Source organism: Cervus canadensis, chromosome 9, assembly GCF_019320065.1.
Source record: "Cervus canadensis isolate Bull #8, Minnesota chromosome 9, ASM1932006v1, whole genome shotgun sequence".
Lineage (NCBI taxonomy): Eukaryota > Metazoa > Chordata > Mammalia > Artiodactyla > Cervidae > Cervus > Cervus canadensis.
This window is the reverse complement of record NC_057394.1, coordinates 79,369,271-79,383,155: the sequence shown is the minus strand read 5'-3', so window position 1 is coordinate 79,383,155 and position 13,885 is coordinate 79,369,271. Positions and strand designations below refer to the sequence as shown.

General features: G+C 42.6%; 1 protein-coding gene across 1 annotated transcript in view; it reads right to left on the bottom strand.

Moving 5' to 3' along the window:
- The window catches only part of FLT1 (fms related receptor tyrosine kinase 1), a 197,828-nt gene that overhangs the window by 153,461 nt on the left and 30,482 nt on the right, over positions 1-13,885 (bottom strand). The window contains exons 2-3 of the mRNA XM_043477541.1: positions 12,355-12,451; positions 11,484-11,713 (exon numbers count right to left, since the gene is read on the bottom strand). Coding sequence (XP_043333476.1) covers positions 11,484-11,713; positions 12,355-12,451 — 327 coding nt within the window. The remainder of the gene's footprint in view (positions 1-11,483; positions 11,714-12,354; positions 12,452-13,885) is intronic.

The following is a 13,885-nucleotide window of genomic DNA, read 5'->3' as shown; positions in this document are numbered from 1 at the left end:
TTGCTCTCTTCCCATAGGGCTTTGCTATAGGGTTGGTTGTAACCTGTTTTATTTGCATCACTAATTGCTGCCCTTGCAAACTGAGGGGATTATCTTTGTAGTTTCTGTTCTGCCCAGCTCAGTGCCTTTCACCACAGCAATTACGACTGATTATGGCTCAGACGGTAAAGAATCCACTGGCAATGCGGGAGACCTGGCTCCAAGCCCTGGGTTGGGAAGATCCCCTGGAGGAGGGCATGGCAACCCATTCCAGTATTCTTGCCTGGAGAATCCCCATGGACAGAGTAGCCTGGTGGGCTACAGTTCATGGTGTCGCAAAGAGTTGGACACAACGGAGTGGCTAACACTTTCACTTTCTTTACCTCTAGTGCTACCTGGGAAGCCTCATATATATAAGATACTCTGTATCAGGGCTTCCCTGATAGCTCAGTTGGTAAAGAATCTGCCTGCAATGCAGGAGACCTGGGTTTGATCCCTGGGTTGGGAAGATCCCCTGGAGAAGGGAACAACTACCCACTCCAGTATCCTGGCCTGGAGAATTCCATGGACTGTATAGTCCATGGGGTCGCAAAGAGGCAGACATGACTGAGTGACATTCACTTTCACTTTTTTTCACTTTCACTCTATATAAAATAGATAATCAAGAAGAATCAACTGTATAGCACAAGGAACTCTACTAAATATTCTGTCATAATCTAAATGGGAAAAGAATTTGAAAAAAAAATAGATAGTTCCTCAGAAAACTAAAAACAGAATTACCAAGTGACACAGCAATCCTTGGGGTCACAAAGAGTGGGACACACCTAGGTGACTGAGCACACACACACCTCAATCCTACTCCTGGGCATGTACCTGTACAAAACTCTCATTCAAAGAGGTACATGCACCCCCATGTTCATAGTAGCACTACTCACAATAGCCAAGACATGGAAGCAACCTAAATGTCCATCAACAGATGACTGAATAAAGAAGATGTGGCACGTATATACAATGGACTTACTACTCATCTATAAAAAAGAATAAAATAATGCCATTTGCAGCAACATGGATGCAACGAGAGAGTATCATACTAAGTGAAGTAAGTCAGAACGAGAAAGACAAATACCATATGATAGCACTTATATGCAAAATGTAACACATGACACAAATGAACCTGTCTATAAAATAGAAGGAGACTCACAGACATAGAGAACAGACTGGTGGTTGCCAGGGGTGAGAGGGGAAGGGAGGGGATGGACTGGAAGTTTGGGGTTGGCAGATGCAACCTATTACATTTAGAATGGATGAACAACAAAGTCCTCCTGCATAGCATAGGAACTATATCCAGTCTCCTGGAATAAACCATAACAGAAAAGAATATTAAAAAAAAATAATGTAGGTATGTGTATAACTGGGTCACTCTGCTGGACAGGAGAGGTTGGCACAACAACTGTACATCAGAAAAAATTTTTAAAGAAAAAATATATGAATATGTATAAATGAATCCCTTGTCTATACACCTGAAATGCACAACATTGTAAATCAACTATGCTCCAATATAAAATAAGATAAAAAAATGAATATAGTATATTAATTGGTATTTGATGAAGGAAGGAAGGGCGGTGCATTGATTGTATTAATAATAGCACAGTCAGCCACTACGACCGCCAACACAACCCAGCAAAAATGCCTTGGATGACAAAACAATGGATATTTCAAACAGTAAAGGAAAACTGAGGAGTGTGTGAGCTGCAAGGACCACCAAGATCATAACAGGGAACCTCCTTGTCTCCAGGCGGGGTGGCATTTCATTGCCATTGTTAAAGAAAGTTATGAAATCTCAGAAACTTAACGCCTTTTCAGCTTGAGGGGATTTCTCTTGGAAAAAGTCCCTTGCTCACTTTTCTTAAAGAAATTACATGAAGGACATTTTTCAAATCCTTAAAAACCATAAAGTTTTGATGGACTGTTTTCCACCCTTCTTGTTTGTAGGGGAAACATGAGAGGACATGGTCAATTTTATGGGATTTTTATTTGGACTTCACTGCCATTGAGATTTCATAATTGTACCTCAATCACTAATTTTTCCAAGTCTTGTCCAAGTGGCTCAGTCAAGAGAATGCTCATTCTGATTACTTTTAAGCATTTATGTAGTTGTACTCAATGCCTGGTGACACATAACGCTGTTATTGCGAGCAAAGCTTAGCTACGCGGTTCCTGAGACCTGGCATGCCCCATTTTTCTGAGCCTAGCAAGTGTCAGGAAATGCTCTTTCTCTGAAGGGAGGACCTGAACTTTTCATTGACAGGTGTCACCAAAAGCTAGGCCTTCCCTAGTGGCTCAGCATAAAGAGTCCGCCTGCCAATGCAGGGGACCCAGGTCAGGAAGATCCCCTGGAGAAGGGAATGGCCACCCACTCCTGTATTCTTGCCTGGAGAATCCCATGCAAAGAGGAGCCTGGCGGGCCGCAGTTCACAGGGTTGCAAAAAGTCAGACCTGACTGAGTGACGGGGCACACACGCACCAAGAGCTAAAGACGAAACTCCCAGGAACGTGCTGGGGGAACCCAGGGCTCAGGGCAAGGGCTCCGGAAAGAAGATGCGGCACCCCTGACTTTCCACAAATCCACATGTGGCTTCTGTCCCAACCATTTGTCAACGCTTCCCAGAGTCAAAGCCCCTTGGCATCTAATAACAAAAGTGTCTCTAGAAGGGAAATGTGAAATGGCAGGGCTTAATGAGATCAAGAATGTCTTCCATCAACTTTTCACGTAGCTGGAAGGAGAGTGGATAAGAGTTAAGTTACTCCAAACTCTCGCCATGTGGTCCTAATCAGCTGTCCCCCGTGATGGATCGAGCAGATAATCTCCTTCAAGCCTCAGCCTTACAGGGAGCACAGCGCCAGGCTGTATAGGGAGGGGTCTGGTCCCCAGGGAAACCTCCAACCAGCAATGTCATCAGAGTCTACTTAAAATCCTAGCCCAGTCTGTTTCTTCTTTTTCACCACTTCATCAAAATGAAAAAAAAAAAAAAAAAAATCCAGGAAAATCTGACCTTGTTCTAGATTTTTGGTGAAGCTATATGCAAAGGCAAGCCAGGAAATACCTGGGAATTTTTAAAAAGATTTTTGTTTTGATGTGGACTTTTTATTGAATTTGTTACAGTATTGCTTCTGTTTTTTAGGTTTTGGTTTTTTTTTTTTTTTTTTTTTAAGCTGTGAGGCATATGGGATTTTAGGTCCCCAGCCAGGGTCGAACCTGCATTGGAAGGAGAAGTCCTAACCCCTGGAGTGCCAGGTAAGTTCCCTCTAGGAATTCTTTACAGAGGATGGTTCAGAGTAGAATTCTGCTAATGCAGGTCAGCCTCAGGCTGCTGCCGTTTCAGGAAACCCACTGGGGTTTCCAGATGAGTAATCCAGAGGCTGAGTCCAAACTCTGTTCATCCCAACATGTTGGTCCGTCTCTTGGGCAAATCCATCAGGCAATGATGTGAGAAGGATGGCAAACATGAGCCATCACCTGACCTGTTTGCACCGGCTGCTTCCTGGGGCACAGGTGTCTGGCACACTTTCTTCTCACTACCTGTAGGCTCAAGCACCATCAGTCTTAGCCCCCAAGACGGAAACTTTGGGAACCCCTTCTTATGGGAGCAGTCACGCTAGAAAAAGACAGAGGTTTCGGAAAGTAAGTGGAAGAAGCCATGCATTGAGTGAGGATGGACATGGAGTGAGTAAGGGGGGCGAGGCGAGCAGCTCTTTGGGTAGGCAGCGGGAGGGGTGATGTGTACCTGCTGAAAACTGACTGTGAAAACCAGACCAGACCCTGGACAGTAACCAAGCAATAACAGATAATGTCATAAATTTGGTAAAGCAATCCAGACCTACAAGAACTCAGCCGACCTGTGGTTAAGTGGTCTTTTTTTTTTTTTTTTGGTAAGTTGATTTCTTAAGTTTTTTTTTTTTTTTCTTGTTACAAAATGTCAAGTGTTTTAAGCAATGAGAGGGACCTTTCGGTGTGGGCTGGGGGGCTGACACCCTTGGTGCACCCCTGGTTTAGAAATGTCATCACCAGCCAGGAAAAAGTGGAAGTGGAGTAAATCTGGAGAAAAGTGGAAGTGGACTCTGAGTAAATCTGGAAAAGAAAGTGGAAGCAGACTCTGAGTAAGTCTGCAGATTGCTACTCTTTTACTCCAGGTCCCTGCTTGTTTTTTTCCCGCTTATCTCATGGTCATGCTGACTGGAATTGCCATGCACTATGGCCAGCGAGGCAACAAACTCCCACTGCTTAGGCGTCATCCGGCTAAGCAGGGTCACCCCAGCACCCTGTGTGTGCTTCGAGGTGCACCGGACCAGGCAGGGGTCCAGGGGAGATGGTGTCAGGGCAGAACGATCCACAGAACCTCAGGAAGTCCTTCCGGGGGCGGGGGTGGGAGGCTCAGTCAGGACTCTTGCAGGCACCCTCTTCACTCCCTGGAAAGCCTCGTTTTTGGACAACAGCTATTATCTCCCAAAGTTAAACCCGTGCATTTTAAAAGCCTCACTAATCTATAGAAGTCATAGTCCTAGAGAGGGACCAGGGGTCTCCAAAACCCTAAGATGCCAGAACGTGGCTCGTGCCTCCCGGAGAACGAACAACAGGGCCCTGCAGGCAGCAGGTGTGTGATCCACGTCCAAAGACACATGCCGCCTGCTGACCGCACCTCCTGGGTCACACCCGCTGTCTCAGGAGCGTGATGAGTGTGTGATGCACACAGGCATCCCCCAGGGTGGGAGCCATGTCAACTAGAGGAGAGGGGTTATTTTCACCACCACGTTCTCTGGCTCAGGAGTGATGAGCCAAAACCACCAGGGAGCTCAAAACGGGGGTTGTTTTCTCAAATACAAGCGTAGAGAGGACCCTGCCACACCTGTTACCATTTTAATAAGTTTACCTTACTTAATCAGACTGAAACTTTTAAACTTATTGTGCCGAGTTCCACAATAATAAGCACTTTCCACATCAGACCCAAAAACACACACACACACACTCACATGTATTTTACATTTATGTGGGTATCGTGTATATCTGTGCGTGTGTTTGGGAAACAAGTTCTATTTTTAAAAAAGTTTCACTATACAATAGTTACCCTTGCATTTTGCAATAAAGTTAGTTTCCATTTACTCTGCTTTATTTTTTTAAATGCTAATAACAACTCACTAATTTTTTTTCCCAATTATTTTTATTAGTTGGATAATTTTTTTTTTTTTTTTGCCATGTTGCACAGCATGCAGGATCTTAGTTCCCTGACCACGGAGTGAACCCATGCTCCCTGCAGTGGAAATGTGGGGGCTTAACCACTGGACTGCCAGGGAAATCCCACAACCCACTAATTTGATTCCACAGCCCATTAACATTTGGGGTTTTTAAGAGCCCTGCTCATCTTAGTAAATAGAAATGTCTCTTCACCTTGTGGTGTGAGCTGGAATGCAGTGGTGACAGACTGTGTAAATGGACAGTGACGACAGGTTCTGACTCCGTCAGGTAACACCCCAAAGCTCTCCAGGACTGGGGTCTGGTTCTCTGAGACCGATCACTCAGAAAAACAGTCTGAAACCAGTATAACCTATCATTCCTCAAGAGAAAAACACTGAGTTTGAAATTTAATAGAACGTAGTAACTGCATAATCTCTATTCCCAAAGACAAAAACAACCACTGGTCTACAGCTTGAAGTCAGTAACTGAATCTCCCAGCGTAGTGGAAACAGCCTTTACCTTGGGGGTCTGACCTAGATCCTCTTCCTGGCTAGTCATTTCATTCACTCTGTCTTGAGCAGATCACAGCAGCTGTTTTCTCATACATATAATGGAAGAAATAACACCAATGTGATTTATCTCAGAGTTATGCAAAAGCTCTTGAGGGAAACCGGAAGTGCTGTATAAGCGATTATGTTGAATCTGTCTTAGAATGTCTGTACCTTTATTGTTGAATATTCGTATTTGGGTCCATAACCATGCAGAGCTTTATCCCACTAAATACATTTACGTGAAGGCACAGTGATCATTCTCCCCCTGGATCCTTGGGATATTGGAGTTTCTACCACTTTTCAGTTATATACCCAGTGAGTCTGATTATTTTTCCACCGGAAATGAAACTGCTAGGTAAATCACATTCATTTGATACATAAAGAAGAACCAAAGACAGGAAAATCTGTTGTGAAAATGCTCCAAACCATTTGCTTTAATAGACACAGAGAGAAAAACAATCAAGTAGAGAGAAGCAGAAGAAAAGAGGTGGGTTTCTTTTACAGGGAAGAATGAGAAGATATCCACTCAACCACAGCACACAGGTCCCCGTTCCTCTTTGCCTTTTCAACTATAACTCTTAGAGAGAAGATGATATACTTTAAGAGCCCTGACAATCTTGGCCCTGGAGAAGGGAGGGGTTCAGGTTGATTTCAAAGCATGGGGAACTCAAAAGTTCAAGGTCTTCTAACCAAATTGGAGACACTGACCAAGTATTAAATACTTCGAAGATGCCATTAAAATTTCTTCTGGTCAGTTTCCTTATTTTACAGTCACAACTCGTATATTACAATACTAATTGCAATGAAATCCTCTAACTTAGAAAAGGCTCATCTGGACCCAATTTCTTGTGTGTACCAGAGTTAGAAAAAAATGCAAATATATTCATTTTTCTCTGCCAGAGGGATGACCACCAACCTAAGGGCTACCTAAGTAGCCCTGGTGTGTGTGTGTGTGCACGTGCATGCATGTGCAAGTAGTCCTAGCATGTGTGTGTGTGTGTGTGTACGCACACACGTGCATGTTCAGTCATATCTGACTCTGTGATCCCATGGACTGTAGCCCACCAGGCTTCTCTGTCCATAGAATTACCCAGGCAAGAATACTTGACTGGGTTGCCGTTTCCTTCTCCAGGGGATCTTCCTGACCTAGGGATCGAACCTGTGTCTCCTGCATTGGCAGGGAGATTTTTTTTTTTTTTTAAAACCACTGAGCCACTTGGGAAGCCCAACCCTGGCATGACCATTCAGCCCAACGGCATGACCATTTTTATTTTAATTAGCAAAACAGTGAGGAGTGTTTTAGAATTTTCTTTATGACCCAGATTTTTGTAGCTATAATTGCTGGGAAGTTCCATTCATTTTCTCAAAAGCAATTTTTTGAGAAAACATATATAGCATTTTTCAGCTACTCTCATTCAACAGTCATCTGGCAGGATCAAGCCAAGGGTGTAATGGGAGAGGATGTCAATTGTCTTAGCATCAGTGTAAGGTAGTGAGAAAAAGCTCTCCTTCGTTGTGGGACCAGGGCCACTTGCCCCAGTGCCTCTACAGATTTCAAGGGTCACCATCTCTCCTCCTTTCCACCACAACCCACCAGCTCACCAAGGTGGATTGAATCCCCCCAGTCCATCACCTTCTCTCCTTTCCCACAGTATGATGACAGTGACCTTGGTCCCAGCCCCTGCCTCCTGTTCCTGTCTTATCTTGCCCTCTGATCTCCTCCTGCCACTGAGAATCTGACCTCCTTACTCTGCTGCTAACTCTTTTCCATCACTCCCCTTGTAGCCTCATGTGAAATGGATTTTAGGCCCTTTGCTTGTATACTGAAATGAAGAGAAGAAAGCTTCATAGGATTATTGTAAGAATTAGACAGTATAATGGAAACAAAACCATTTGTTGAAATAAAGTGAAACCACAAATGTAAGAAGATATTCTATTAAGGGGAATTTAAATTTATCAGTAATTAAGTAAATTAGCTAACTAAAATTACTCAAGTAATTAAATTGATTTTAATGCATTATGTCAGAGGTACGATGGATTTATACAAGCTGTAATATTAAAGTGGTGATATTGATTTTCCTCACATTACACATACAATATCAGATGTTATAGCCAAATCTGTGCTCAGGTGGGAAGCATCTAAATAATAGTTTTGCTTGTAATCCATATATGGCACTTAACATTATGTAGACAAAGCTATGCAGTCCTGATTCTTCCTCTCAGAACTCTGCTGCTGCTGCAGCTGCTAAGTCGCTTTAGTTGTGTCCGACTCTGTGCAACCCCATAGACGGCAGCCCACCAGGCTCCTCTGTCCCTGGGATTCTCCAGGCAAAAATACTGGAGTGGGTTGCCATTTCCTTCTCAGAACTCTATTAGACCCCAAATCTATACCTTTTCAAAAGATATGTCTAATAGTGTTTCTCATAATTATAGAAAACCAAAGCAAAATGCCAATGCATCTGCACATTCTTACGGGGGACAGAAATCATCCAATCACATGTTCTAGAGTAAATATTCAACAACAAATAAGTTATAACCAGTTGATATCTAGTAAGTAATCACAGTTGTGTGTTAGGAACCAGTTGGAGTTACCAGTCCCAGGGACAATCCTGAGTCTCTAGAGACAAGTTTTGTGCCCCTGAACAAAATTAAACCTGTAATGTTGTAAATATCAATAAAAATGGAAGCCTAAGGCCAAATTTTCTCAGAAATAAAATTAGTAAGAGAATGTAAGTAGGAAATGCATAAAATGTTAGGCTACTTGGAAAAGTTTACGACTGCTTAATGAATTACATCACAGCTAACTTGGGTTTGTGCTTCCCTGATAGCTCAGTTGGTAAAGAATCCGGCTGCAGTGAGGGAGACCCCGGTTTGATCCCTGGGTCAGGAAGATCCACTGGAGAAGGGATAGGCTACACACTCCAGTATTCTGGCCTAGAGAATTTCATGGACTGTATAGTCCATGGGATCGCAAACAGTTAGGTACAACTGAGTGATTTTCACTCACTTCACTAACTTGGATTTTAGTAAAGTGTGATCATGAGACCTAAATTGTTCTACCAGGAAACAGACAACAAAATCCATGTTATTACTCAGAGCGGTATAGTTACAGATACCCAATAAGTGTTTCCTAAATATCTGCTCATCAAATCGATTAACAAACAAAGAAGATTCAGAGGCCCTCCTATGGTTACTACTATTGACTCAAATGTAATTTTTCTTACTAGTGCTACTTAAAAATAATGACTCCAAGATTTTCCCAATGAACACACAAAATACTCATGATATTCCAGAGTAATATCCTGTGAAACACAAACAGTACATTTTGCAGCCCTTCCCTCTCCAAGAATATGATCTTTGGGATAGAGAATTTCCTTCTGTCCAACCAAACTGTGTGGGAGCTTTGAGATCCTGGGACTGGTAACTTAATGCTAATATTTGTGGACTTCTACCAGAAAGCAGACATAATACACACAGGACACGGCAGCCAGTGCTCACACCTCCAGCCTCACACCAGACAGCAATCATCAGTGATGGTGCTCTTTCCTACTCGGCCTAGAATTCATCCTCAGTGTCAATTTCCACAGAGTATTCCACACAGCCCTGTTAATTGCTGTGTGTATTCATTTGACAAATATTACTGAGCTCTTGCTACAAGCCAGGCACTGTACCTGGCAGGCAGTTTGCAGATAAACGTAATGAAGGCAGACATGGACTTTGCCCTCACAGGGCCCAGACTGACAACTAATTTGACACTCAGAGTGATGGTTATTTGCCAGATCTGCTCTGTTGTACAGTGGAAGTAGAGATAGTTCTAAATAACTAAGTGTCTCTTCTATTTTCAAAGGGGATCGAAGCTGAGAGTTTCTGTACCCCTACCTACTGGCTCCATAAATCATGAAATCTACTAAGTAATGTAGGAGCTGGGTAATAACTGAGTGTTATTTCTTAGGGGGAAAAAAACAGAGATGGTCTTCTTTTACTCATTTTAAGTGTTTGATTTACAAGTCATGTTTTATGAGGAAGAAAGTGACAAGTCATCTTCCTTATTCCTTCCAGGGAAACATTTCTACTGTGGATCCAATAAAGCCACAGGAGAAGGTTTCATGAGACTTTTAGAAAGAATGAATTTTGCCTCCACTTCCGCTAGAGAGACAGGAACAGAAGTGTTTTCTTTCCTCTGCAAGGGGCAGAAAGAACATAACCTACTATGTGGAGCTAGGAAAAGCGATCAGATGGCTGAGCAGGTGACATGGTCCACTGCCACTGGCGCACTTGGTGTGTCTTCTCCTAACCCTGCCCTCCTGTCCTGCCCACCATCCTCTCTTCCATCTTGGGGAAGGTGGTTCCTCTTATTTTTAAGTGGGCTGGTTGCATTCCTATGGTGGGGATTAGCTAGGAAGCTGGTGTCTCCTCCAGTTCTCCACCCACCCAGAAAAGTGCGAAATGTGCAAATGGGTTTGGCAGATCAGGAACAGAAGAGCGGCTCAGTCAAAGGGGGCAGTAAGTATACACACAGCTGATTCACTTCTGTTGTATAGCAGAAACTAATGCAACATTGTAAAGCAATCATCCTTCAAAAAAAAAAAAAAGCAGGCTGATAAGAGCTAAGATACTACTGCTGATATCATACTACTTACTGTTCTACTGTCTGTAAGACTAACCCTGCATCTGGAAAATTACATACTAGGCTCCGGTAAAACACTGTCTAGTTGCCTTATTTTAAAAAAAAAAGACTCCCGCCAAAGCCTAAGTCTATGTAGGTGCTGCCTTCACTGCAAAGATGCAGTTCTTTAACTCACTGGGAGGGAGATCCACAATGCTATTGACACTGACAACTGGCTGTTTCCTTTTTTAACCCGAGTTTGTGTCTTCAAGTGCCTGCTAATTTTGATTTACGCATTCTTAGAGCTCTCGCTCTAAGGCTAGAGTCTTGTGCAAGTTTTGGAAACTGGCTGGAACGAAACAAGGAAGAACAAAGGGACAAGTCATCTTCCTGATTCTTTCCAGGGATCCATTTCTCCTGTCACTTTATAGTCCTTTGAGGATTTTACATTTTTTCCCTCTGAACATTATTTCATTTCTTCATTCACCAAGGAGGGGAAAGCTTAAAAAACCTATATGACAAAAAATCATAACCAGAAAATGATTCATTTTAGTCTTTTGCCCTTTGCAGTAACATGTGTCAGCTCTTATATCATTACAATACTCATTTTGTGAACGTGAAATAATACTGTATCATGAACGGAATTAATTTTGTAACCTTCAAGCAACATTAGCAACACTACCCTTACGAATTTAGTAAAGAACAATGTTTTACAAGTTCAGCATATCAGAGAATGCAGCTGTGTGAAAGGACAAAAAAATCTTGTATTCTACTTTGGGCTTCTCAATTAAGGAATAGAAGTAAAATCTTGCCATTCATACCATGATGTACCAGACAGTATTCTAAGAGACACAGACACAGTGGTGAACAAAACAGACAAGAGTCGCTCCCATCAGGGAGCATGCAGTTGACCAATTGGTCCATGAAAATTCCGGTTGAAACTGACACTCAAGAAACATATTAAAATGCACTCCACAAGTTTCGACAGTTAGGTAGAATCTCTTTCCTGGCCCATTTCATTCATACTCATGAGAAAAGTGCCCTTTCCCTGGACCAGGTGGATTGATGACCCACTGCACATCTACAGAAAAGAGAATGTGGAAAACGAAGCTCTTACCATTAATAAATATGTAGATGGTAGATTCTCCTTTCTTCTTGGAAGCAGATGTAGAGAGATACTTGCAGCTGTAGAAGCCAGTGTGGTTTGCCTGAGCTGCGTACAAGGTCAACGTGCTGCAGAACCGCTTGCCGTTCTTTCCACAGGCAGACTTAGTGATGCTAAGCTTCTGGCGTTGGTTTTCCTTGCTCACAGTTGCAGGCAGAGACCAGGCATGGGCAGCTCCTCCTCTGCAATCACAGAGGAGAAAACAAAACACCATCAGGGCTGGGGCCAGTGCCAAAGCATTCATTTCATTATGAAGCACCATCCTGATGTCTTGGGCTTCCCTAGCGGCTCAGACGGTAAAGAATCTGCCTGCAATGCAGGAGACCTGGGTTCAATCCCTGGGTCGGGAAAATCCCCTGGAGAAGGAAAACCCACTCCAGTATTCTTGCCTGGAGAATCCCATGGACAGAGGAGCCTGGTGGGCTACAGGCCATGGGATCGCAAAGAGTCGGAGACAACTGATTTTTATATAAATAATATATATATATACACATATATATATATATATATAGAAAGAGAGAGAGAGGTCTAAGTTCAATCATCTGCTTTACAGAAGAGTAACACATTTAGAAAAACTTTTAAACAACTCAAAATGTTCAGGGCATCCTGCCTCTGATTCCTTGTGAGTGAGTAATTCTCTCCCGTAGATGAATGAATCACCCTCCATGGGAGGCTGGATGCATGTGGTTTGCACTCAGCAGATGGCAAGAGACCATGGTCGCCTACCTGTCTGCTCTGGGAGGCCACCTTTCTACTCCCCTGGGGAAGGGTTTTTCCTTACGAAGGACAAGCAGATTGTCCCCAAACCAACACAGTCACTCACCTGCATTTGAGATACAGCGTCTGGCCAGCTTGTATCACGTGCTGGGTGCCATTTAAATTCAGTTTAGGACCTTCTAATTTTGAACCTGAACTAGATCCTGGAAAATAAAAGTTGAAATGTATTATTTATTTTTCAAAAAAACTTGACTACTCCAGGTCTTAGTTACGGCATGTGAACTCTCGAGTTTCAACATGTGGAATCTAGTTCCCTGACGAGGGACTGAACCCAGGTCTCCTAAATTTACAGTGTAGTCTTAGCCACTGGCCCACCAGGGAAGTCCCTTGAAATGTGTTTTGTGAAAATTGCCCTCTCGTCTTTTTCTTTTTTCCCTTTTAAGTTAAATCCTTTACGTTCCTTTTATGGAAAGCTATAAATTGCATATGCAAAAAAGTACATCTAATACAAATATACTTTATTTCACAAAATTTTTGTAGTCAAAGACTTGCTTACAAGTATTATATATCCTACTATGCCAAATGACCTAAAAATATTCAAAAGTCCATTAACTTAGAACATTAATAAATTCAATCATGGTTCAAAAAACAACCATATTAAGAATATACAGTAACTTATTAAAATATTCAGGATTAAATATCAATGTCATCCAAAGTATATTTCTAATATTGAACCAACATGAGTCATTTGGTTATACAGGCCTGTCTGATCTTTTTTCTGAATACTTTTCCTGGATTCTAGACATAGTTCACTCATTAATTGAGCCATGATATTTTGGGCAAGTCATTTCTCTTTCTGAACTGGTTTCCTCATGTGGAAAACTAATTATAGAATCAAAATCAGTTTTAGAAGCCACTTTGCTTATCTTACATAATCTCCAAGTTTCCTCTTTAGTGGAACAGAGAAGAGGGAACTGTCCGTTCCTACGTGACACTTGACAAGTATATTTCGTGGGAATCATTGTGAGACTGTGAGATCAGCTATGAAAAAGTACATTAAAGTCAACATCTCCATACAACACGGCATCTCCATACAACATAATATCCCTTTACAACATGATGTCCCTTTACAACACAACATCTCTATACAACACAATATCCATCCATGGGATCTGCCATGAGACCCTGGCCAAGTCACTTCTCTCCAGATCTCAGTTCTCTTATCTGTAAGGCAGGAGACTGGACTGGATGACTCTGGGTCTCTGCCCATTTCTGCCATCCCCGGAGCCAGGATTCTTTGAGCCACTGGTGCCATAGAAGTTGAAATTCTGCTGAAGCTCTTGTTGACTTATCAGGAGACACCTCAATCAGGAGCTCTCTCCTCCTGCCCCACTCTCTCCCTCCTCTTTGCCCTTCTTTTACCAGCTTTTTCCTGGTAAAAGCAGGAGTTTGGGGCTCAGGATTAGCAGGGATAAAGGTCAGGAGGAGGTAGATGGAATCTAGAAAAACGGTGTAGATGATCTTATTTGCAAAACAGAAATAGAGATACAGATGTAGAGAACAAACATATGGACACCAAGAGAGGGAAAGGAGGGTGATGGATGAATTGGGAGGTTGAGATCGACACATATACACTC